Source organism: Triticum urartu, chromosome 5A (assembly GCF_056163025.1).
Source record: "Triticum urartu cultivar PI428250 chromosome 5A, HENAU_Tu73, whole genome shotgun sequence".
Taxonomy (NCBI): domain Eukaryota; kingdom Viridiplantae; phylum Streptophyta; class Magnoliopsida; order Poales; family Poaceae; genus Triticum; species Triticum urartu.
In genome coordinates this window covers 620,141,627-620,167,827 of record NC_141877.1, presented here as the reverse complement: position 1 = coordinate 620,167,827, position 26,201 = coordinate 620,141,627, and the positions used below count along the sequence as shown (strand labels likewise).

General features: G+C 46.1%; 2 protein-coding genes and 1 non-coding gene across 3 annotated transcripts; all 3 read right to left on the bottom strand.

Annotated features, from left to right (window-relative positions):
* Positions 1 to 1,364: 1,364 nt before the first annotated feature.
* Positions 1,365 to 1,437, bottom strand: TRNAE-CUC (transfer RNA glutamic acid (anticodon CUC)). The gene has a single exon. It is a non-coding gene; the product is annotated as a tRNA-Glu (tRNA).
* Positions 1,438 to 2,075: 638 nt separating this feature from the next.
* Positions 2,076 to 9,572, bottom strand: LOC125511103 (uncharacterized). Its single transcript, XM_048676390.2, has 10 exons — positions 9,389 to 9,572; positions 9,161 to 9,259; positions 8,684 to 8,827; positions 6,791 to 7,888; positions 5,823 to 6,681; positions 5,465 to 5,712; positions 5,179 to 5,285; positions 3,430 to 3,577; positions 3,047 to 3,199; positions 2,076 to 2,633 (listed from the first exon to the last, which is right to left on the bottom strand). Exons 1-10 carry the CDS (start codon positions 9,425 to 9,427, stop codon positions 2,496 to 2,498), a joined length of 3,033 nt encoding a protein of 1,010 aa, XP_048532347.2. The 5' UTR covers positions 9,428 to 9,572; the 3' UTR covers positions 2,076 to 2,495.
* A 334-nt stretch (positions 9,573 to 9,906) lies between these two features.
* Positions 9,907 to 16,790, bottom strand: ALB1 (ALBINA 1). The gene is made up of 15 exons (XM_048676389.2): positions 16,495 to 16,790; positions 15,945 to 16,123; positions 15,740 to 15,824; positions 15,344 to 15,660; positions 15,128 to 15,251; positions 14,256 to 14,348; positions 12,840 to 12,935; positions 12,395 to 12,559; positions 12,115 to 12,312; positions 11,684 to 11,839; positions 11,424 to 11,531; positions 11,113 to 11,247; positions 10,870 to 11,031; positions 10,645 to 10,765; positions 9,907 to 10,392 (listed from the first exon to the last, which is right to left on the bottom strand). The coding sequence occupies exons 1-15, from the start codon at positions 16,756 to 16,758 to the stop codon at positions 10,310 to 10,312; spliced, it is 2,286 nt and encodes a 761-aa protein (XP_048532346.1). The 5' UTR covers positions 16,759 to 16,790; the 3' UTR covers positions 9,907 to 10,309.
* Between the last annotated feature and the right edge of the window lie 9,411 nt (positions 16,791 to 26,201).

The following is a 26,201-nucleotide window of genomic DNA, read 5'->3' as shown; positions in this document are numbered from 1 at the left end:
AGTTAGTTGCAAACAAATATTCTCTTATATTTTTCTTTTGAATTTTCCGCTTATATATTTTTATGTTGTAATGAACAATACAACCAATATTGGGAGAAAAGAGGGATCTTTGATGGTCCACTTCATTCGTGGTGTCACCATTAGTGAATACACGGTTTGCAAGGTTAGGAGTGGACGAGATGGATGTATGATAATACATCTTACTCTCACTTCCATCCACCCATGGATTTGATGATATCATGATGCGGCCACCTAAATTTATTGTCTAACCAAAAAAGTATCTACTCTAGCCATCACCAAAACAAGTGGGGACTATGCTATATTAGAGGACAACCCCTGCGTCGTCCGGTGCCAGCCCTCTAGCCCCTTCTCCAGCACTGCCGTTGTTTTTAGTTTAAATTTAGGTCTCTAATGTCATTTTAAATATATTTTTGTTCTTCTCTGACGAGTTCTGCATCTTGATATTTTTATCCTTGCTTGACTATATCATATACCACCAACTTCCTAGAAACCAACATCCATGGCGAGAGTTGGTTGAAAACGAATTTTCTTTCACATGTAGTTTTTTTTTTGAATTTTCTCTCTTATATATTTTTATGTTGTAACGAACAATACAACTGATATTGGGAGAAAAGGGAGATCTTTGGCGGTCTACATCATTCCTGGTGTCACTATTGATGACAATGAAAACACGGTTTGCAAGGTAAGAAGTTGACGACATGGATGGATGATGACACATCCTACTCCCGAATCCATCCACCCGCGGATTCGATGATATCATGCTATGGTCACCTCGTTTGCTTCAATCACGCTTTTAGTTGGCAATTGTAATAAAATCAGAGGAATTTTCTAGTGACGTGGACAAAGTAGGGAGAAGTTCCACTGCAAGAAAAAAAAAAGGAGAGAGAATTAGTGTTCACTTACGGACATTAGATGTGGACAAAACAAAGAGAGATGTGAAAGGAAGAGTGTGTGTGCTCCACCTCCACCGATGAGTACTTACAACATATGTAGGCAACATCACCCGCAAAAAAAAAAACATATGTAGGCAACACATTGCATCATCATAATGGCATATAGGGGTGAGAAGAGGGTAATGATTGTGCAAGGCACGAGTGGCCCGTGCGAACCGCAATTATGCTGGCTGCTCAGCAGCTCAATGAGGCTGCCGCCTCCCGCTTTGCGGCCTTCGCCCACCAAAGCGCCCTGCAAACGCACCGTCTTAGTCCACGACGCCATCATTCATCAGATATTGTTAGTGTAGATCCATCAGCCCAAAAATGCTGTACCCAACCGGCGCATTTCACATGCGTGCCCATTTTTTGTGTCTGAACCATTTGCGTAGAGAAACAAAAAAAAAGGAATTCCGTCGCCGGGACTTGAACCCGGGTCTCTCGGGTGAGAGCTGAGTATCCTAACCACCTAGACTACGACGGATCACGTTCAGACTTGTTACAGCCGAGTTAATATTGTTGCCAGTTTTAGTTTCAGTCAAGGTAAGACTATCTAACCACGCCCTTTGAGCCAAGGTTAATACAGCCATATCCATATGTATTCCTTTGTCCAAATAGATAAATTATACTGTATTTACTTGAACAGCGGCAATAGGCAGTGAAATATTATGAATCAACAACTTTTCTCTTCCGAATTACGATGCATATCTCCCAGTTTCATTTATCATGAGAAACCGGTAACATAGGGCGCCCCACTAGTCCCCCCAAAAGGGTTTGGTCAGGACATTAGGGAACCAGAAAGGTTAAAAAGAAACTTTTTTTTGCTGGTGGTTAAAAAGAAACTTTACAGCGCAAAACAGAACAATCTGGCCATAGCCACAGAGCCAGAAAAGAACCATCACTGAAGTTCTAAGCACTGCAACACAGCCCCAAAATAAAGCTAAAACACACCCTAGCACTGTATTCTCAATTTAAATCAACAAAAAAAATTTATCCATAATATTTCTCTAGCATTGTATTTACAACTTACAACAAAACAATATTCTTATAAATACATGCAAGGAGATTGATATACACAAAGTCTGGACTAGTCCATCTGCAGAAAAGCATTGTTGATTTAAATAAAATGAAACAGGGCGAAAAGCTTATATTGATCTAAAGAAAACATATCATGCCCTACAGATTGCTTAGCTGCCGATTTCTAAGAAGAGTACAATCTCCAGTGAACGTCACGGTGTTCGGGAAATGAACAACAGTCCCCAGAATAAAATAACAGGAGCAATATAGCTTAAGGACAAATGCCTAAACGTAATCTGCCTCCATAGTTTAGCCCTTGGAATTCTTCAAATATGGGCAGCTGTGTACCACTACCACATCACCATTACGGACGCAAAAAATGATGAAAGACACACACAGGCATCAGCCTTAGGCCTTAGCGCAGGCTGCGCAGCACAGGCGAATCCAAGTCTGACAGAAACATGCCTTTGAAAACTTTGCTTGCAATTGGACGATGATGGTGCTCCAGGCATTTCGTGACAAGAATTATATTTCTTGACTCATCTCAAATGCACGCTGTTGTTGGAATAATGGCATCTTAATCCGCCGGAATGGGGCGCACCGGTCTTTCTTCAGGTGAATCAGCTTCCCAGAAAACAGACTGCCTATGATCCAGCTTGCTGGCTGCGAGAGAGAGAGAGATACAGGAGAATTAGAGGCACTGGAGATGACAAATACCAGTTTGGGAAAAAAGGATAAAGCGTAGGGAAACATTTGAATGGTAAATACAGCGATACAGCCATGTATAATGTGAATCAAGTAAACATGTCTTATTGGCAGCAGGGAAGCAAGCCGTTCGGATCCTAATCAGTTGAGTTTTATAGAAGGTCTAGATGAAACAACATAACTGAATTACGAGAGGTAGACAATGGATTAAGATATGTTGTGACAAGTTACTTCTCTATATTTACTTGTAGAGCTAGTATTCAAACCTTGAAAGACAGTCTACTCTATCTGAGCAGTTGCTGCTTATATTCAGTCATTTCTGTATTTACTTATATAACTCTAACAGTTTCTACATTCAAAATTCAACTAACCGCTGTTTTTATGTCATGTTCCAGCCCACAATGACTTAGATGACGTGATGCGCTCGCCTCATTTGCAACAAGAATGATTCCGCGAGAACAACTTTTATCCTTCAAGCTTTGAATTAATCCTTGAAGAGATACAAAAACTTGGCCACCTCCATGCTGTGGAATACAAATACTATAATGTAAGGGCCACATCATGTAGACAAGGAAACTAGTCATGTATATATCTGACACAACCAGTATTAAAAATCAGATATATCAAATTAAGAGTGAACTAAAACAATGCCTCTTAACTATGACAACAGTATATGATGTATTACAGTTCACTAAAAAATATTGCTTGATTAGTAGGTCATCCACCATGTTTTCTCACCAGGCTTGCAACATACCTTGATAATGTTCGAAAATTTTGAACAGAAGCTGATTTTGCCGTGGATCAAGAATCCTACTCCATGAAATACCAATTTATTATTTCTTAGGTAAACTGATTGGCCAAATGTTGAAATCTCCACTGTATGCCTTTGTCGAATTAAATACCTAGCAAAAGGGTATATCAAAAGTTGAGCATCAAGAACAAAGTATTTTAACTTAATCCATATGGACAACAGAGCAAATGTTCCTCGCTGAATTTTTAGTTGCTGAAAATAAAGCTAGGATAAACAATATTCAGAATAAACTTTCCATGTGGTGTATGTGAAATATTCAGAATTACAGTATGAACAATTAAGCTAATTAATCGTGTCAGTGTTTAGATAATAACCATTTAAAAAGATAGTTCTTAGGAATCCTATGTTGCTTGAGTTTAAGTTTGGACTAGCAAATAGGCCCGTGCGTTGCCACGGGAGAAAAAGAATCAGATTATGCAAATTATGCCAGAATGAGATATGGACTTTTAAAATGTCACTTCATAAAGTACGTCAAAATCATGTCACGATGAGATATGGACTTTTTTTACCCGATGTGTGATGGACTAAATAAAATAATAAAACAACCTCTCCAGATCTCCTCAAAAAGTTTATGTAAGCGATGGTATGTTTTGTTCGTTATTTACGTATCTATTTCAATGGATCTGTTTGAATTTTTTTGTGATCCTTTTCTAAAATTTCATGGTCATTTTTTCCAATTTCGGAAAGCATGTTAAATACACAAGCATTTTCTAAGAATCATGAACATTATTTTATTTCATGAACATATTTTTCTGAAATCGAGAATTTCTTTATGATATGCAAATATTTTTTAGAAATTGCGAACATTTTGATTTCCCGACCATTTTCTGAATTCATGGAATTTTTATGATTTCTCAAAAAAAAATCAAAACTCACAAGCTTTTAAATTTTTGAAATCCCGAATTAATTGAAAAACGAGAAAACAAAAACAGAAATGAGAAAAAAAGGCAAAAAACGAAATGAAAAACAGGAGTTTCTTTTAAATCATGAACATTTTATGTTTTCCAGAACATTTTTTGAATTCACAAACGTTTTATGTTTCTTAAAAAAAACTCGCAACCTTTTGAATTTTTGGAAATCCCTAATAATTAATTTATAGAAGGAAAACACAAAACAGAAATGAGAAACGAACAAACAAAATGCGAACTGAAAAAACATACGCATGGGCCGGTCCATTAACGCGGGGGCAGGGGGGGAGGGTTCGCAAAAAAGAGAAAAAATGGGGCAGAACCTAGGATCGAACACAAGTCTCCCCGCTGGAGGACCAAGGCATTAGCCACAGGCGCACTACGCTACACCTTCAAGTGTGTTATATGAGGATATCCTTTATAAGAACCAAATCGAACGGGACTTTGAGAAAAACCGAACCGTTTTTTCACTTATGGGTGGCATGGTGGGTAATTTGTGTCAAGTTCGTGGGTAATTCTAATGACGTACGACCAGAAGCACTATTTGCTTTATTATTAGGGGAAGATAATTTAGCCCACCAAATGAAATATCTTTCATTTCTTAGAAGAGCTTGGCATCGGATGACAGATCTCAAAATGCATATACACTTTTAAGGTGTTTAGTAATTTTCCCTCAACTGCTTCAAGAAAGATATGAAAACTGAAGCTTTCATGAACAAAGATGTGATAAAGTTTAAAATTCCATTTTCACAAGATAGGTGTGCTGCAAGGTGTCATTGCTTACTTTCCAGGTGGCAACAGTAAACCAGCTTGAAGAGAATCAAAAAGCCAATTGGAATTCAAAATCCAGGAATCGGTAGCACAACCATATAAGAACTTAGCTGTTGATACCTGTTGCAACAAACACCTATCAGACACAGTGCAATTTGGTACTGTAAAAAAAAAAAAGAATGTGTAATTTTAAATGGGAGCCTACAGCCCTACACCAATTTCTCCTACAGGCTACAGCATATACTAAAACTATAAAATGATACATGATGAACGATAGATGGTATCCAGCTATAACAAACCTTTTTAGGGGAAAGAACTACAGGAGGCTTCCACCTCACGAGCTCTGCAAGCTTGCTTTTTTTATCAAATGGACAGGGTGGCACTTTAGAAAGAACACAACCTCCAAATTTCCGTATTACAGACACAATCTCTTTCTCCTTATGACTTTGAAATCCAGTCACCAAGAACTCTAGTCCATGAAATATGGCTTCTTTTTTGCTAGTGCATTCCCTGGGCTCCTGCATGTCAGCAACTCTGCTTTCAGACCCTGCAAAGATACAAGAGTGAGGGTCACCAAAAGTATGTAATGACCGTGCATATATTTACCCACGATATACAGTACATATCTAGCATAAGAGAACATAAACCAGAACTTACAACTGAATCGAGATTTAACCCTTCTGCTCTTGGTTTGTCTAGTACTAAGTTTAGCATTCAACAATTGGGGTCCTTTTCTTTTAAGGCCTCGTTTACCAACACTCAAATATGTTGTGGGTTGAGGCAAAACTTCTGATGGGATATATTGCTCTTTGTTGTGATGCTCGTTATCATCTTGAGCATCAGATGACTTCTTCTGAACCAAAGAAAATTCGTTCAAGCTTCCAGCTTCAGCATTGTTTTCAGTGAACTGATTAGAGGCTCGGATACGCTGTATCTTCTTATTTAAGATTATCGGTGCGCTTCTCTCCTTCTGACAAACTGCCACATTAACATCATTATGAGCCAGACTACCTCCCGAGATGTTTGATATAGGTCCTAGCATGCTAAAAGGCCTGAGGGAACTATGTGTTCTTCGCCTCCATGGATTAGATTCTTGTACCTTATCTAACGGCACAGAAGATGGACCGGCTTCTACATCTAGGTCATTCTTCAGAGATTCCTTGCGATATACTGGTTCACTGTTTTCCTCATTCCTCTGTTTACATTCAGGAGGTTGACTAGTGGATACTTCATTGCAAGATATGCTACACGGAACAAATGAACAGAGAGGATCCTCAGGTGATAAGCTTGAACATACTACTTGATGGCACGACTCTGCACTTTGAACCTCTCCATGGAAACCTTCATTCTTTTGGAGAAAAGATGCTCTTGAAGAGGCAACCATTTCTGTCGATGTCGCTCTAGGTGCAGGAGAGCACTCATTCATGCTATCCATTGACTCAGAAATGAAGCTAGTCCTTATATGCTTCCTTGCACGACCACCAAACTTCGTCTCTTCAACAATTCTTCCAGCTTCCTGGAAATATATTTTACATTGTAATTACATAGATGAAGAGTGCTGAATGAGATAGGCATATGATCCATTAAGTTTGTTATAAAAAAATGTTCATGGGCAACAAATTTACCTTTGTGATATTTTGACCTCTTACTGGATTCCTCAAGTTCTCAGTAAAAGCACGGTTGTTTTGAGTCAACTTCTCGAAAGCAGCTTCCTCATTTCTCGAGCAAGAGATTGCTTTATCTTGAGCTAGTTGCTTTATAGAAACACATCCTGGACTTGATTCTTTTACTAGCGTACCAGCAGAACTATTCTCTGCCAAAGAATCAGGTACATGGTCACTGGTATAAGCATCTTGGCTGTGCCATTCTTTATTTTGCTCCTCGGAAGAACAAATGTCTACATCATGTGGGGCACAACTAGGCTGAGAGATGCTCTGTTTCAAGTTAGTTGTGTTGTGGCCTTGAGATGAACAAGCAGTTTGAACAGTACACAGGCCAACATCTTCAAATACATCAAGCATTTCGATCTCATCCAATTCTGCAAGCCAATCGCTCTCATCCCGATCATTTTGAAAGGATCCACTATCATGTTCTGTTTCCTCAAGAAAACACTGTTTCCGAGCTTCCTTTACACGCAGAGCAGCTTCGAGGGCAGCTGCAGTCAACTTATCAGGCTGGCAATCATCAAGTATCATTTCTGCAATAACCATAGCCTCAGAAGCAGCAATAGATAGCTCAACCGCATCATTAGCATCTGCCTTACGGAGCTTCTGAACATCAACTTTTCCACCAGATGGTTGATGTTTTCTTGCACCAAGTGGTTTAGTGACATCCTTGCTAGCCACTCTACGGACTCCTTGTTGTGTATCATCCTTAAGGCCTTTAGCCTCTTGCACAGCTTTGATCTCTTGTGCTTGACCATCAACATAAGAGTCCTTTAATGGTCCTTTGCATGTACCAGAATTCAGAATCTGTGGGCCAACATTGGCTTGAACTGAGGAGATATCCTTGCTAGCCACTCTACCAACTTCTAGTTGCTTATTATCCTTAATGCTTTTAGCCTCTTGTACAGCTTTGATCTCTTGTACTTGACCATCAACATAAGAGCCCTTGAACGGTCCTTTGCATGCACCAGAGTTTAGAATCTGAGGGCTAACATTGGCTTGAACTGAGGAGAGTTGTGCTGCACTTTCTGAAGAAAGGTGCAGAGAGAAAGGCAGCACCTGGAGGGGGGAAATTCAACCCATGTTATAACAGCACACGACAAGAAGATTATGTTTGTGCAGCAGAGGAAGAGCCAATTATTTTGGCTGTTACAAGCCTATGTTTGCTACTATACTAACTTGTTCACTCGTAAAATGAAAACACATGCACAATGTTCAGAACCCCATTATTCATAAGCACATATGAAAAATACACGGTAGGCAAGATGAAAATGGCATACTGAGGGCCTCTTTGATTCAAAGGATTTTCATAGGATTTTTGAAGGATTAGAATCCTTAGGAATTTTTCCTGCGTTGATCGTTTGATTCGCAGGATTGAATCCCATAGGATTTTTTCCTCATGTCAACTACAATTCATAGGAATTCTAGCATCCACTCCAACCTCTTGGAAGAAATCCTTTGTTTTTCCTGTGATACAATCAAACAAACTCAAATCCTATAGGAATCCAATGGGCACGTCATTTCAATCCTACATTTTTCCTACTCCTGTGTTTTTGCGATCTGCTAATCAAAGAGGCCCTGAACCTACAATTTTATTCTTTCCCCATTCAATGGAAGATTACGGACAGAACAAAAGTAAGTACGCTGTACAAGTGTGCATCCCTGGAACAAATAATGTAACTCGGGGCAAAGAAGAAATCGACAGATCCATAACTGTTATGCAGGATTGAATCATTAAAGGCTACAGCTACAGGTACATGTACTACCATCTCCTGAATTATTTGATCAAACAGAATGACAACACCCTAAGTTGTGACCAAACTTCAGTGATTAGCATCAAGAATCTTAGCCTACCTCTCTGCCTGTTGGAGTATTTTCAGCAGGTGTATCCTCGTCTCCCGACAGATGCAGACGGAACCCGCTGTAACCATCAGCACTTACGGCGGCATTCCGACAACTCCGTTGCTCTTGTGCAGGGTCCACAATGCACACACAGTCCTGCAGTTCAGTGAAGAGAACACACTACACCAGATGAGAACAGACAGTGCACCGAGAAACGTATATAGATAAACATGCACAATCACACCAAATGCATTCAGATCCAATTCAATCGTATGCCATTTCATGCCAATGACCAATCACCAGTTTTGAGTTATTGTCGATAAGGTGGGATAGTTGGCAAAAAGGATTCGAACCGGGGATTTCCCCCTTTCTGTAACATGCTCAAAGGAAATAGCAAGGCGCTTGCAAGTGTTGGGTAATCAGAGAATAAGAAACTCAGAGCGTACAAGGTTAGCACCAATCGACGCGCAAATCAGGCGAGAAAAGCACCTCACAAGGCGGCGACGACACGCCGGGGCTGTCTCTTCGGTGCTCGCCGGCCGTCGGCTGCCGATGCGGCTGAAGCCATTGCGGGAGCCACGCGTCATCCTGAAGAACTCGAAGAAGCCCGAAAGGGCGTCAGAAGAGGGCGCGTCCCAAACAGTTCACATCTCCCCCCTCCCGCCCAACCGAGAGAGAGAGAGAGAGAGAGAGAGAGAGAGAGAGAGAGAGAGAGACCTCAGAGAAGCGCGGCGAGTGGTAGGCGCAGGTCGACATGGCGGCCCGGCAGTCGCCGGCTGCGGCTGGGTGGCGCCGCCACGAGAGGAGAGGAGTGGAGGGAGGAGCGGGGGGTCTTCTGGTTTACTTTCTGTACTAAATCTGGCTTGCTTGATAAGCCTCTCTCTCCTCCGTCTCCCGCCACCGCCCACCGCAGCGGTTCGCGCCATAAAAATGACAGCATTTTTTTTAGGCAAATAAAAATGACAGCAAGGTCTCCCCCTTTCTCCCCGCTGTACCGTCTGACAGGTGGGCCCGGCCTGGTGCCGCCGAGGCATGGGCCTGGGCCGCAATTTTCTGCTGGATCTATTTTCAGGGTGCCTTTTGTAGGAAATTTGTTACTGTTATCAACCACGCTCTGCCAAAGGTAACAATTTCCTTCCCACACTTATTTTTGCATTTAAAAAGGAAATATTATTTCGTGATACTCAACAGCATCAATTTTTTTCGGGTAAACACATCATAACCACGCTGTCACCAGTGGTAATTTTCTTCGCATAATTTTAGAAAGAAATATCAGTTCATGTGCTTTACAAAAATGAAGGAATGTTATTTAGTGACACCCAACAGCAGCGCATTTCTGCCTCGAAAATTAACAGCAGTAGATTTACAGGGCCAATTATCGGAGAGCCAGTGGGAGAATTCCGACATTTACACGAAGTTATGCTCGGATTTTAGCCCTGCTGGTGCTGGTAAAAGAGAAAGAAAGAAGACAAGAAAACCTACACCAAAATTGGGTCATAAGAGCTGAAACGCACGCCCCAAAAAAAAGTTACAGAAAGGACTAAGGACAGCTGCACAAATTACTGCACGAACGACTTGTATCACCAGAAGGTACAAACAACAATTGGGCGGGGGCGATCGATGCTCCGAGATCGCTCTCTAGCTCTTCAAGTCCGCCAGCGCGGTCTTAGTGGCAGCGGAAATCACGGCGTCCGAAGCATTTGGCAGGTAGTAGTATTTCCCTGGCACAGCAAGGAAAGAAGCTGTGTTCATGGAAGGTTATGCAGATAACTAATTTACGGTATGTCGGTGCTTATAGTTAGTGATGAAGATGGCAGGTGTATCTTTTTAAGTGGCGACAAGGTTCCTCGGACTCCACTCATATTACCTTATACCATGAAAATGCGTTAAAAAAATCAAAACAAGAACAGGCATGGTTTCCTACAGGTTTCAGATCGAGTAGTGTAATTATTCTGATGTAGTGTTGAGAATACCTTGGGCAACCCTTGCAATTTCCTTGGCGAATCCCGTAGATACAAACTTGTTCTCGGTATCGATGACGAGAAGCGACATTCCTGCCTTGAATATTTTTGCAGACACATCAAGTATCTCATCCTTGCAAAGAGGAAACAAATTCTTCAGTGCCTTTTGAACACAGCAGGAAACTTCAAAATGATGGCCCAAGGATACATTGTTTGGTGTTAGGATAAGAGTGGTACCTTCAATTCTTGAGTAGATGGTCTTGGTGCGTCTGAAGCAGCGGCAGCTTCTGGGTCATTGGATTTCTTCAGTGATACATTAGCTCTTCCATCGGTGATTGCAACGATCATGATACGCCCAACGTCGCCACTCTTTTCAGCGTTCAATCCCACTCTGACAGCCTTGAAGTAGAATCCACAATGTTATCCAGATTATAATGTCCTGGCATTACAGAAGAATTCAACGCAGTTCTTGGTTCTTACTGTACTCAGGCCATGAGCTAAAGGAGAACCGCCACCGCATGGTAGCTTTTCAAGACGTTTGCGAGCCATTGCAATGGATCTTGATGGTGGAAGTAGAACTTCAGCATAGTCTCCACGGAAGGGAATAATTGCAACCTGAGGGATGCCAAAATGGAAGCTAAAGTTAGTGCACAAACTGTCCATATAACGATGATTACCTGGAGGGGAAGCACAAATGGAGGTGTCTTACAAGGTACGCAGCAAGTAACAAATGCTAATCACTAAAAAAAGATGGCAAATTCTAATGCTAAATTTTCACATTTCAGTAGTACCTGATCTCTGCTTGTGTAACTTTCTGCAAGCAACTTCAATGCTGCACCTTTGGCATTCTGCATGCGGTTCAGAGCCATGCTGCCACTAGCGTCCACAACAAATATGACCTGTCATGAGAATAAGTCCAAACAGAGTTGTGAAGTCTCGTGGTAAGATAAATCTGCTTTGCCACATACATAAAACATGACTGGCCTAATATACATATTCCCATGAAATTGCACAAGCAAATGTGGAGAGAGAGAGCGAGAGAGAGACAGACCAGAGCACCGGCTTTTCGAGCCATTCTCTTGGCTCTCATGTCAGTCTTTTCAACAAAAACTTTTCTTGTCTTGTCAAGACTTTTCTCTCTCCGCAGTTTTTGGTATGGTGCAGCTGCTCGAAGTGTCGCGTCAACAGCTAATCTCCTGACTGGACCCTACAACAGAATGAACTGTTTAGATGAACCAATTTGGTGAGAAAGGGTACCAAGCATAGGAGTGATATTACAAAGGAAGGTGTCTGCTATATCAGTAAAATTAATGGAAAAGACCGGGAGGCATCAGAGGAATTCAAAATGCAATAAAACAGACCTAGATAAGGAGAAGTGCCGAAGCATTATTTGCATAAAGAAACAAACACGAGAATGGATTCAGGAATGTTTGAACAATCAAGTGTTTAGAGTTGCAGTGTTGACGAGGTAAAACTTGAGACCTTTGGAAGCATAGGCTTAATGTATCGGCCCCTGTCTTCTGAGAATATGACATTTTTTGCTCGCCCAGCCTTTCCTTTTTTTCTTTGTGCTTGCTGAGCAAAGAAAAGGAGCTTATCATCTACTAGTCCACCTTCAGCATCAAAAATAAACTCCTCGGGTATCTGGTCATCTTGTTTTTCGTTTTCTTCGTCATCATCCTGTCAGAAAACAACAACTAACGAGCTCTAAGAAACAAATGAATAGGCATCAAGTACGGGTTGCTCAATCATAAAATTCAACCTCCTTTTCCTCCTCATCCTTCTCATCATCTTCCTCCTTCTCATCTTGATCTTCTGCATTATCTTGATTTTGTGGAGGTGGTGGAGGTGGAGGTGGAGGCGGTTGGTTTTGCTGCTCTTGTGGGTTATCAGATATGATAGAACGAGGTAAAATAACTAGCTCTACCTGCAAGAAGATGCCATGTGTGTCAAATATTAAGTAGAACACACTTCAATTTTTTTGACACAGGTGCAAACAGAAATAGCATAGCAAAAGAAAGAAAAAAAATGAGTTATGCCAGCACTAAATTTCCATGCTACTTTATATTTTATTCTTAACAACCAGACACAGTAAACTTCATTTGGAACAGTCAAGTTAAGAGATGGAAGAAACAGTCAACTGAAATTCCATGGGGTTTGTTGCTTCATTACTTAATGAAGAATCCGCAAGCATAAAAATACTTAACAGCTTTCTTAAGGTCCTCCGCGAAAACTTTTTCACGTCCTTCCATGGCAGCAAGACATTTTGCCACTCGAGCAGCATACAACTCAGCCCGGTGCCCCTGCAGCAAATTTCAAGACTCAGAAATTAATATATAAATATGAAAACACATTCATTTTAACTTTCCAACTCAGCATTAACCACAATAAATAAGCATAACTGTCTCAACAAGCAATATGTTGGTGTGATGGACGCCAAACAGGTATAGCTGTGTAAGTGTGTAGCATCTAGATTAGGCCATTAGGGATGACAACGGTGCGGAATCTTTCCGCCAGTTCCACAGAAAAAATGGAAACGTAGAGAAAATATGGAAACAGAAACGGAAACAAACATGGAATGACGTTTCCTTGAGGAACACGTGCGGAAATGAAATTTTCGTATCCAAAGGCGCTGAATTTTCCGTTTACATTTTTCATATATGTAGCCCATTCCAACAGGCAAAAGCCCATATACCTTTGGCCTGGCCCAACCCAACCCTAATCTTAACACACCTAAACTTAATCTCCCAATCATTTCCCTAGTCACTGCCTCATTGGGTCATACGCAGCTGCCTGCCCTCGATCCTCCACCGATGACGCCCCTCATCCCCCCCCCCCCCCCCCCCCCCCGAGCGGGAACCATGGTATATATTCAGTCATATTAGTAATTGAACAAGTTTGCTCATTTGCTTGTGTTTTTCTGCATGATTCAAGGGGTCTCTTAGTTTTTTTTTTCTTTCACATCGAAGGTGTCTCCAAGTTCCAGCAAGCATTCACTTTCATATCCATGTCCGCACCGTATTCGCTCTGTATTCGTTTCCAGCAATATGTATTTCCATATTTGTTTATAGGCTTCCTGTATTCGCCCCACCCCCTCCCTCCCCCCCAAAAAACGAAGGAGTAGAACTAGAATGACATCACTGGTTATGACATATAACCAGTTGACTACACGAGGTTATAACATACCAAATGAGCATAATGAAATAGCCCAGGTGGCATGTTGCAACTGAAGGTAACAACAGGAAATGGGGTCGACTTTACTAAGACAAGGTAAAAATACAATCAGTAACCTTGGCTTTATTGCCAAAAGCTCAAATAGTTTGGAACACTTGAAAATGGGTTGATTAGTCGATCCAGTTACATTTGTTGTACATATATAGAGAAAAGATTCGCCGAAGACCTTGAATAATGGTGTCAAATGTCAAACAAAAGAAGGTATGCATATTTCCAATGATATGATACATACTAGAGTAGCCAATGATGGCTACATATGTTGACTGTTATCTGCAGCTGGTAGTACTGCGCATAATACAAAACAACATTGATTCTACAAACAGTTGGCTCAATGCCTCAAAGTAAGCTCATTGGCTGGAAGAACATCAAGCTTCAACTAGTCAACTAACCTGACAACCACCACGTATAGCTTCCATGACAAGATATTTGAGCTGTTCTGTGCTGATAGCAACATCCTTCAGATATTCTCTTGCCAAAATTATCTGAGTGACCATGTATTATCATTGTGAGACAAGCAGTACATAACACAGATTTTAACTCAAATACTGCCTTGCACTACATATACGCTGTTTTTTACCTTTTTAATCTAGACTTGAGATTTTGCATACTTCAAAACAAATGATAAAAGTTGTAAATAGTGGAAGTCATGTGGTCAATATATGTGCGCATGTCTAATATAAGCACAATTTGTGGGTCCTGTCTATATATGCCAACTGGACGAGTGACATGCATCCTTTGTGTTTCTTGTCTAATATATGCCTACCTTGTTTACTCGACAATATGCGGTTAAAAGAGAGATATGTCCCTTGATTTCACAACTGAAGACAATATTGTCTCATGCGTCAACACATCTTACAATGGTAATTTTATAAAATTCATTATTTCAGACAAACTAAATTGATCTATATGAAATGAAGGAATATATATTAAGTCCAAGTTTAACTAATAGTACATCCACTATAAACGCAAGAGTCCATGCTTTTTAAGTCCAAGCATGTGTTGCGCATGTGCCAGACGTAATTTCTTGCTTCCACGTGACCACTGGTTTCTCCTTTGTAATCACGAGTCTTTGATAGCTATATAATTGTGGACCCCAGACATTTTGTAACTGAGTGATTTAACATATACAATGCTCTTGGAAGGTCTTTTCTACGCAATAAAAAACAAAACTAAATGGAGTTTGCACCCTACTCTGATTTGATAAAACAGGTTGCAAGCTTTGTTAGTTAATGATCTCAGTAACTCGGTTATTCAGTAGTACCTGAGTTTTTGCAACCTCAGTTTCCTCTTCCACCATCTTAAAAACATCTTTGCTACACTCCTGAAATTGGGTTGCAATATTGACGGCTGCCACGCGGTCATCAAAACTCAATGGAAGGTCAGCACTGCGAAATGAAACATTATGATAATGAACAAACCATGAATTTGGTAATAAAAGTAAATAAGCAAGCAATCTTTCAATTCAAGTCTAAAGTACCTTAAATTAATTGCAATACGATCAAGTAAGTGTTCACGTACGGATCCTTCCTCCGGGTTGTACGTAGCAATTAGAAGTGGTTTGCATGGATGACGGAAGCTAATTCCCTCTCTTTCCACAATATTAACTCCTTCCGTCAAGACATTCAGAAGCAGATTGCTTATGCCGTCGTCCAATAGATTTATCTCATCCACATAAAGGACACCTCTGTGAGCTTCAGCAAGAAGACCAGGTTGAAACACAGTAGTCCCTGATCTCACTGATTGTTCAACATCAACAGACCCAATGAGCCTGTCCTCTGTTACACCAAGTGGAATCTGTCATAGGAAACCTGCGGCATTATTAAACTAACAACGATCCGGGAAGATACTATGACACCAAATTGGTGTGCTTTACCTGCACAAAAGGTGCTTTGACAATCTCAGATTTGACATTACCATCAGCATCATACTGCACTTGGTCAGCCAAATGGTCCTCCCATCTACCATAAGAGGAGCTTAATCAAGTAAGCTGATGAAACGTTTAAGAAACAAGAAGAAGCTGAACATCAGATGACGAAATGATCAAAGCGTTTTCAGATATGGCATTGTGAAGACATTACTCTTCTGGAATGTTGGGGTCAGCGTTTGCGATTGAGCCAACGACCACTTCGATTGGCGGAAGCATAGCGTGCAAGCCGCGGGCCATCACCGTCTTTGCCGTCCCGCGCTTCCCGGAGATGGCAATGCCTCCAACCTCGCGGTCAATCGCGCCAAGCAGCAGAGAAGTTTTAATTGCATCCTGGACGACCACATGAAATTCACAAGTTACAACAAAGTTGGGTTCACACAGCAATGCAGGAAACCATGGGAGAAAACTACAGCTTGCAAGTGAATGATTGACTACCATATTTTCGAGCTCCAGAAAGCCTTGCTGAGATTAAATCGTAAAAAGTTGCATGCCATTTTCAGCGAACGCCTCTAAATCATGTAAATTTTGTGCGTGTTGGCTGTTGCCACTTCTACATTGTGGTTGAAATGGCACAAGTTCTCGATTAGAACGGCCTAATGCGCATAACCAGCTCGGGGAAATGCTGCGACCAATCCCGCCGCCCAATCAGTCAATCAGCAGCACCCAGGGCAGCACGAATTGGCCGAAAGAAATCTCCTCACCTGCCCAACGACGGCGGCCAGCGGGAAGTACTCCCGTCCGTACTGCTGCTGCCCCGACGGCGCGGGGCTCGCGGGCGCGGGAACGGCGCCGTTGGTGGAGTCGAGGACCTCGGAGGCCGAGGCGACGGCCGCGAGGCGTGGAGGAGCCTCTCGCCGCCGCAGGGCGCGGGGGGCGAGGGATACCGCGGTGGCGGGAGACGAGGGGAGGCGGCGGGGCGGGAGGTGCGGGAGGGAGGCGGAGAGGGCGGTGGCCATGGCAGCCATGGGGACTGGGGAGTGTCCTCTGTGGGCGTGGGAGCGCTTATCGTTTCTTATCTGGTTTCCCGGGGATCCGCATCGCACGCATCTCGGCCGCGTGGTTCTCGCTCCGGGATCCACGGCCGTCCGATCGGAAACGGCAGGATGTAATAGTCTTTTTTTTTTGTGAGGGTGAAACCGGGAGCTCTTTATTCAACATCAACTCCTCCAGCAAAATCTCAGCAAAATCTGCTGAGAGGCTAGTTACAAGAAAACTTGGTGTGGTATCAAGCCAACACTCTGTAACATCTAAAGTGCTTGCTTGCTTCGCACAGAGATGGGCAGGGACGTTGGCTGCCCTATCGACATGCTAAACTACAAAAGACTTAAACGAAGGAACATGCTCCCCAATTTCAGAAAAGATAGGCGCCACCACTGCACGAGAGATGTGACATGAGTTCCAGAGATTCACAACCTCCAAATTATCAGACTCCAGAACCACTTCTTCATAGCCCCGAAGATGCACGAAGATGACTCCATCGCTGATAGCAAAAGCTTCAGCTATGAGCGGGTCCGTGACCCCTGGGTATGGTTTGCACCATGCTGCAAGAAAGGATGATCGGGACCGAGCTACTCCCCCTGCCCCTCCCCTCCTTGCATCCATTGCAACACTTCCATCAATGTTTATTTTGATCCATCCCAACTCAGGCGGGCGCCAATCATGGCCGGGCAGGATTCGAGCGTGATCACGAGGCAGCTCAAGAACTGCTAGGGACTCCCGAACCCGCTTCAGAGACTGAATTGGATTGTATGCCTTTTTGTCATGGGTGATATTGTTCCGTGAGGTCCAAATCGTCCACATAACAGTCACTATTGTCGCTCTCTGCGACTCTGAGAATATTTGATCGCACAGGATATCTCTTGACCAGGTCAGAGGGTGCAATACCGGCCTTCTGATGTTCAACCATTTGGGGGCTGCATCACAAAACTGCCTGGCATGAGAACAGTCCAGCAGGGCATGCATCATGTCTTTGTCAGTGTGAAGATAGATTTTGCATGTACTAACCGTAGCAATGTGACGATGTTTAAGAGTTGCTTCTACTGAGAGGATGCCATGTAATACCCTCCACCAGAAGACTCTCACTCTTGGGGTGACTTTGAGCTTCCACAACCGAGACCACATCTGTTTGTCTGCCAATGAATATTCGGTAAACGTCCCTTCCTCTAGAGCAGTTTGCTCGTTCCGAGTCGTTAGAGCACGATACGCTGATCTTATAGTGTAGCAACCCGATTTTTCAAGAGCCCATGCCAACGAGTCATCACCTCCTCCTTGCCTCAACGGAATGTTGAGAATAGCATCCGCGTCTGGGGGTATGAAATTTTCGCGAACCACATCGGTCTTCCACTCATTTTACCAAACTCATTTTACTCATCTTTTATTTTTTCTTTTCTCGAATACGCACGAGTATGCGTATCATTCAATAAAGAAGGAGGGGGAGAGCCCCGAAACACCACGGTGTTACAAGATTCGTTACATGGGCGTTGCCCCAGTCCATATGTCGGTCACCCTACCGCTTAGCTAGGTTAACTACTCAAATGATGCACACACCGCTATACCCGCAAAGAAAACGTATAGCTCGCCTTTGAGGAGCCCTGCTCTTCTCCAAACTCGGCCTTCCTTCTCAACTCCACGTAGTGCTGTTGTTGTGGCCGGTTGCACGACGATATCATTTCGATGTTTCCATATCTGCCACATACCCATCTTTTCTGTACTCTTGTCAACCACTGTGGGTTTTTTCCATCTCATTTCGACTCGATGGATGGATCCTGGTTTTGGAGACAAATGTTCCTCTTCTTACAAAGCTCAAGGTGATGCCCTTGTCCATGTGCGAAGATTTCAACACACGTATATAGAAAGAAACAAACGAGGTCACGATGTATATCCTTGGAGGCAATTATCCAACAAGAAGAACCCGTTACGTCCTAAGAGCCATAACTATCGGGAGAAGTCAAGAGAACATGACAATGGAAACATGTTACATCAAGGAGCACTGTCGGTGTAATCGATCGCCATCGGTCCACGCAGACCAACCGTGACATTGTATTATCAGCCTAATCGAAGGGCAATGCGCATCTAAGGTTGCCATACGTCGTGGCACCACCTTTGTTATGGGTGCATTCAAAAGGGCAGCTTGGATGAGACCACACACCATGGGTCAGCGCTGTAGGGGGAGGGGGTGCAGCCTAACAAGCTGAGGGACGCAGGTAGCTCGAGCATGGCCAAGTGGAATGGCCTCGCACGTTGTCGGATCACGGGTTCCGGCAAAACCCTTAAGGTTCGAACACAGGGGTGCGCGCGAAGATATCCCCCCCATCGATCCACGTCCTAACTTAGCCTTGATCTCACGAACTAACTCAACGAACTCGCAACACAAGGACACAGGATTTATACTGGTTCGGGCCACCGTTGTGGTGTAATACCCTACTCCAGTGTGGTGGCGGATTGCCTCTTGGGTTGAGGATGAACAGTACAAGGGGAAGAACAGCCTCCTGAGGTTAAGGTGTTCTTGTGTGTGTGAGGATGCGGTCTAGGGTTTTGTTCTTGACCCCTCTCCTCTTGTCTTCTTCTTCTCCCTAGCTACGGTGGTGGCTAGTTATATTTATAGAGGCCCTGGTCCTCTCCCCAAATATTGAGCGGGAAGGGAGCCAACAATGGCCAATTTGAAAGGGGACAACTAGTACAAGCTATCCTGACAAAAGCAGTCTTCGCCTGCCAAAGGCTCTGGTGGTGACGCCGTCTTGGGCTCCACGGTGACCTCCGTCTTGCCGTCCTTCCGGTCTTGGTCTCGTTGCACCAATATGGAAACCTTTGCTTGATGCCTCGGTACTCCGCGCCTGCGCCTGCCCCCTTAGCACCAAAGAGGAAACAAGGACGCTGCGCGCGCTGGCGCCCGCCTGGTCTCGATCGTCATGGCTTACGTCACGAGAACCTCGCGAGGTTTGCCTGGCCTTGAACTTTCCGCCCCTCACGAGCCAGCCTGGTGAGGCCGCTCCTGAGGAGGTCTTGTGTCATCCGCCTCGCGAGGCTTGGCCCCTCGCGAGGGTCTTGATTCCTCGTTGATGAAGATGGGTCGTACAGGCCTGCCAGCAAAGCCACGCCGTGGGCCGCAGGCAGGCAAGTCTGGGGACCCTGTTCCCAGAACGCCGACAGTAGGCCCCGGGCCCAAGGCGCGCTCGGGCTTGGCTTCGAGGCGAAGCCAAGGGTCAAGTGCGGAGCGCCGCGGGCCCCAATAGCCTGCGGCCTCGGTTGACGCGTGGCGGTTGATTGGACGTGGGCGTCTCCGCTTTCCCACGCTGCCTCGGCAACTGCCCGACTGTTAAAAGGCTGGCGTAGACAACGTTCGCCTTCACTGTTTCCTTTCGCCTTGCTCAGATCCACTTTCTTACTCTCCGCTTCTGAAATCTTCAGATCCGCTCCCATCCTTTCCTGCATCGGCGACCAATGGCGCCCCGGAGGGTCAAGCCCGCCTCATCCCCGGTGCCGTCTGCGGCGAAGGCTTGGTATGAACCTGCCCTCGACTCGCCCAACGTCTCGTAGAAAAACCTCGCCGCCATGCGCCTGCTGTCGGCGGGGGAGAGTAATGAAAGGGGGAAGACGGAGCTCCGGGTTGCCTCCGACGTGCCGGAGCCCGAGGGGAGCGCGTTCTTCCCCTTCTTCACGAGCAGCATTGCCGCCGGGTTGGTTCCTCCCTTCTCCGATTTCTTCTATGAGGTCCTCGACCACTACGGGCTGCAGGCGCTGCATCTCCATCCCAACTCCGTCCTTCTCTTGTCCATCTTCGCCTACTATTGTGAGGCGTATTTGGGCGTGATGTCGTCTGTGGCCCTACTGCGCCACTTCTTCTTCCTCCGTGCCAGCGAGGGCCATATCTCCGGGTGCGCCAATTTCATCGCGGCCGGCAAGGCCAACTCGATCTCAACCACCGGGAAGAAGGCCGACAATCTCAGGGCTAAATGGGTCATGATGAGTGCCAAGCGTGTCCACCCGCGCTTGGTGGTGCCGACGGAGAAGCCCCAGGCCGACAAGGTGTGGTCCTGCGCAAAGCTCACCGACGAGCGGGCGACATTGGTACTGGAGCAGATGAAGTCCGACCTGAAGCCTGGCAATGCGAAGGCGGCGAGAATTACAGGGGCCATGCTCCTGAGGGAGTTCCTAGCGCTACGCGTGGCTCCGCTCCAGGCCCGCTCGCATCCCTTGTGGGAACTCGGGGATGAAGAGGACAAGGTTTGCTTGAGCTCGGAGGCCTTGTCCGATGAGGAGCTGACCGCAGCTCTCTGCCTCCTGGTTGGGGACGATCATGAGTATCCTCCGAATGTCTTTACTCCCTTGTTCTTCCACAAGGACAGTGCGCTGATCGTGGCCTCCAAGCCGACCTTTGACGGGCGTGGACTGGTGCCGCCTGTGCTCACCGGGGCCCGAACGACGCCAGCGCCGGTGGAGCTGTTTTCTGATGTGTCCCGCAGGGAGGGAGAAGAGGAGGAGGAAGACTCAGAGGTGACCCCTGAAGGGATGGGGGAGACCTCCCCCTGAGTAAGGCTGACATCCTCCACGCCTTCCCCGACGATGATGAGGCTGACGCTTCCCCGGAAAAGGAGGGACTGGCCGTGATCCCGATGAGGAGTCGGTCGGCGCTGATCCCCCGAGGTTCTGCTGCTGCTCCACCGCTGGCTGGGGCCGCCTCTGGTTCAACTGCTACTCCTGCTTCAGCTTCGGGGGCCGGTGCACCCATGCCTCGAGCCACGACGCTCTCCGGCTTCAAGCTCACCAAGCGGAAGGTGGACTATGTTGCCGTAGACCAGTAAGTGCCCCGCCTCGTCTTGTTCCTGTTGTCGATGCTCGTTTCCAACTCTCTTTCCCTGTTGCGTAACCAGGCTGTCGTCTGCGGTGAAGAGGAGGAGGGAGAGCAGGGTGGTGCCACTTGATTCCGTGCCGCCTCCTGCGACCGCGCCCCTCTCCATGAGCAAAGGTGGGGGTGGTGCTCATGCTTCTCCAGTCCGGTCGTCCTCACGAGACCCGGTGGAGCACCCTCGGGAGGAGTCATCCCCCGAAGCGCCGCAGGCTCAGGAGGTGCCGGTGTCTGGCACGGCTGGAGATGTTCCAAAAGCTCAGGAGGCCTTGATCTCCCAGGCTCTGGTGACAACGTCGCCCCCTTCTCTAGCTGCGCCCCTGGCCCCAGGTTCTTTTGCTTCCTCAGCCGTCTTGGAGCGCGCCCTCTCGAAGATGGCCTGGCTATGGGAAGATCTCCAGGGCACAGACTCACGCCTGGTGGCCGAGCGCTTGGAGCTGGTCTCTGGCTGGCTTCACTCCGACTCGATGGTTCGAGCGTCACTGGGCCAGGCCGCGGCGGCCTCCGAGAAGGAGAAGCAGACCTGTTGGGGATATTACTACTGCAGGTAAACTGGCCTTATGTAGCCGAGTTGACTCTTTGAAGATTAGAAGCCCATGAAGATGTAAAGATGATGGCGCTTTACGGAGGGCCCAAAGGCGAGTTATAGTCTGTAAATGTAAACCGGCCTAGTCATGTAACTTGTATAGTAAGATAGAAAGAGAGAGGCCGAACCGGATACGTTTATGATCCGGCTTCGGGACTCTGTAGCCCGACGGGCGTCAACCTATGTATATAAAGGGACGACCCGGCTGCGGTTTAGGGACAGACAACAACAACTCGAGAGCCAGACAAAGCGGATTCGCTCCCTGGCCTTCGAAACCCTAGCAATACCAATCACAACTAGACGTAGGCTTTTACCTTCATCGAAGGGGCCGAACTAGTATAAACTCCCGTGTCCCCTTGTCCGGTTTAACCCCTTTAAGCTAACCCGTTGCGATGGCTCCACGACTAAGTCCTTTCACGAGGACATCTGCCGTCACAAACGCACGATGGTTTTGATTTCTTGAAGGGCAGCTTCGATGGACTCAAGGGATACGCTGTGGGCCGGATGACGAAGAGTCGCCGCGGCAAGCTCTACATCGACAACGCAGGATGGGGTCCGGAGGCCGATTCAATCGAATACGGGTAGCGGGTCCCCTTTGGTGGGATTCACGTCTTCATCGGCAAGATCGGCGAACCGGCCCCTGAGCCGGACATCTGCACCAACATCATCGAAACGGCTCGGCATGCAAGTTCTTCGCCAGTACAGCTCGAGGCAAGGCATGTTTTCGTAGGTGTCGTCCATGGATCGGGGTACGAGGACGGACCGGTGTCTGATGGAGAAACCTTAGTCTGCTCTGATGACGAGTCTTCTGGAGAAACCGAATCGCTTTACCAGTTGCAGGACGGCCAGATTGAGGGAGGATCCAAGGGCAACAGTATTCCGGATTCCCCTGGTCTGCCAAACCGGGCCGCCATCTTCATGGCTGGCACACAATCGGCGCCTCATTCATCTACTGCCGCAGCAATGCTCTCCGGTTCAACGACAGCCACACCAGCAGGGGCAGGAAGCTCGGCGCCACCTCCGGCCCAAGTCTTGTCTGATTTGTTCGACGCTCTGGCAACATTGATGTCCGCGGAGGTGGACGCAGCAGCCAGGGATCAGCACGATGCAGAGATTGTAAAAGTGAAAGATCAGATAGCCCAGGCTAAAGCGGACCTAGCAGAAGAGAACGCCAGGATGGCTACGGAGCGGGCCGAGTTGGAAGCACAGGCTTACCGGATTAGACTGGATCAGAATGCTTCATAGGAAGTCATGAGAAGAAGGTACCGATCACTTCTCCCGTCGGTTTATGAGCCGCAGAATCTTTTCAACACGCCAGGTGCAGGAGCTGGTAACCAACCCACGCTAAACCGGGCGGGGGCGCCGGGAGCAGGAGCGCAGGTTCAGCCGCACACGACGGACCTGCCTCGCCAGAACAACGTTGTACCATCAACGCCGCCCGGGCATTATTCCAACCCGTTGGACAACATTGTGGCCGCCGCTTCACGCCTAGCGGCCCTCCCAACCGACGGCGAGTCACCAATTGCAGTGGAAGCGCGTCGGGCCAGGGATCTCCTTCAGACAGCACTAAATCAACAGCAAGCATATTCACACAGCCGTGAGAGAATTCATTCCACTCCCCGTCCAAGCCGGAGTTATAGCAGACATGTGGAGGACGAACCGGCTGTTGGAAATATGCCCTAGAGGCAATAATAAATTAGTTATTATTATATTTCCTTGTTCATGATAATTGTCTTTATTCATGCTATAACTGTATTATCCGGAAATCGTAATACACGTGTGAATACATAGACCATAATATGTCCCTAGTAAGCCTCTAGTTGACTAGCTCGTTGATCAAATAGATGGTTACGGTTTCCTAACCATGGACATTGGATGTCGTTGATAACGGGATCACATCATTAGGAGAATGATGTGATGGACAAGACCCAATCCTAAGCCTAGCACAAAGATCGTACAGTTCGTATGCTAAAGCTTTTCTAATGTCAAGTATCATTTCCTTAGACCATGAGATTGTGCAACTCCCGGATACCGTAGGAGTGCTTTGGGTGTATCAAACGTCACAACGTAACTGGGTGACTATAAAGGTGCATTACAGGTATCTCTGAAAGTGTCTGTTGGGTTGGCACGAATCGAGACTGGGATTTGTCACTCCGTGTAAACGGAGAGGTATCTCTGGGCCCACTCGGTAGGACATCATCATATGCGCAATGTGACCAAGGAGTTGATCACGGGATGATGTGTTACGGAACGAGTAAAGAGACTTGCCGGTAACGAGATTGAACAAGGTATAAGGATACCGACGATCGAATCTCGGGCAAGTAACATACCGCTAGACAAAGGGAATTGTATACGGGATTGATTAAGTCCTTGACATCGTGGTTCATCCGATGAGAACATCGTGGAACATGTGGGAGCCATCATGGGTATCCAGATCCCGCTGTTGGTTATTGACCGGAGAACGTCTCGGTCATGTCTGCATGCTTCCCGAACCCGTAGGGTCTACACACTTAAGGTTCGGTGACGCTAGGGTTATAGAGATATTAGTATGCGGTAACCCGAAAGTTGTTCGGAGTCTCGGATGAGATCCCGGACGTCACGAGGAGTTCCAGAATGGTCCGGAGGTAAAGAATTATATATAGGAAGTGCTATTTCGGCCATCGGGACAAGTTTCGGGGTCATCGGTATTGTACCGGGACCACCGGAAGGGTCCCGGGGGCCCACCGGGTGGGGCCACCTGCCCCGGGGGGCCACATGGGCTGTAGGGTGTGTGCCTTGGCCTATATGGGCCAAGGGCACCAGCCCCAAGAGGCCCATGCGCCAAGAGATGGGAAAAGAGGAGAGTCCTAAAAGGGGAAGGCACCTCCGAGGTGCCTTGGGGAGGATGGACTCCTCCCCACCCTTGGCCGCACCCTTCCTTGGAGGAAGGGGCAAGGGCTGCGCCTCCCCCTCTCCCTTGGCCCTATATATAGTGGGGAAAAGGAGGAGCAAACTAATCTAAGGCCTGGCGCCTCCCTCTCCCTCCCGTGACACATCTACCTCCTCCCGCAGCGCTTAACGAAGCCCTGTTGGAATCCCGCTACTTCCACCACGCCGTCGTGCTGCTGGATCTCCATCAACCTCTCCCTCCTCCTTGCTGGATCAAGGCATGGGAGACGTCTCCCTTCCGTACGTGTGTTGAACGCGGAGGTGCCGTCCGTTCGGCGCTAGGATCATCGGTGATTTGAATCACGACGAGTACGACTCCATCAACCCCGTTCTCTTGAACGCTTCCGCTTAGCGATCTACAAGGGTATGTAGATGCACTCTCCTTCCCCTCGTTGCTAGTCTCTCCATAGATTGATCTTGGTGATGCGTAGAAAATTTTGAATTTCTGCTACGTTACCCAACAGTGGCATCTGAGCTAGGTCTATTGCGTAGATTCTATGCACGAGTAGAACACAAAGAAGTTGTGGGCGTTGATTTTGTTCAATATGCTTGCCGTTACTAGTCTTATCTTGATTCGGCGGCATCGTGGGATGAAGCGGCCCGGACCAACCTTACACGTACTCTTACGTGAGACAGGTTCCACCGACTGACATGCACTAGTTGCATAAGGTGGCTAGCGGGTGTCTGTCTCTCCTACTTTAGTCGGATCGGATTCGATGAAAAGGGTCCTTATGAAGGGTAAATAGAAATTGGCATATCACGTTGTGGTTTTGCGTAGGTAAGAAACGTTCTTGCTAGAAACCCATAGCATCCACGTAAAACATGCAAACAACAATTAGAGGACGTCTAACTTGTTTTTGCAGGGTATGCTATGTGATGTGATATGGCCAAAAGGATGTGATGAATGATATATGTGATGTATGAGATTGATCATGTTCTTGTCAAAGGAATTACAACTTCAAGAAGACACGATGATGGAGATCATGATGATGGAGATCATGGTGTCATACCGGTGACAAGATGATCATGGAGCCCCAAGATGGAGATCA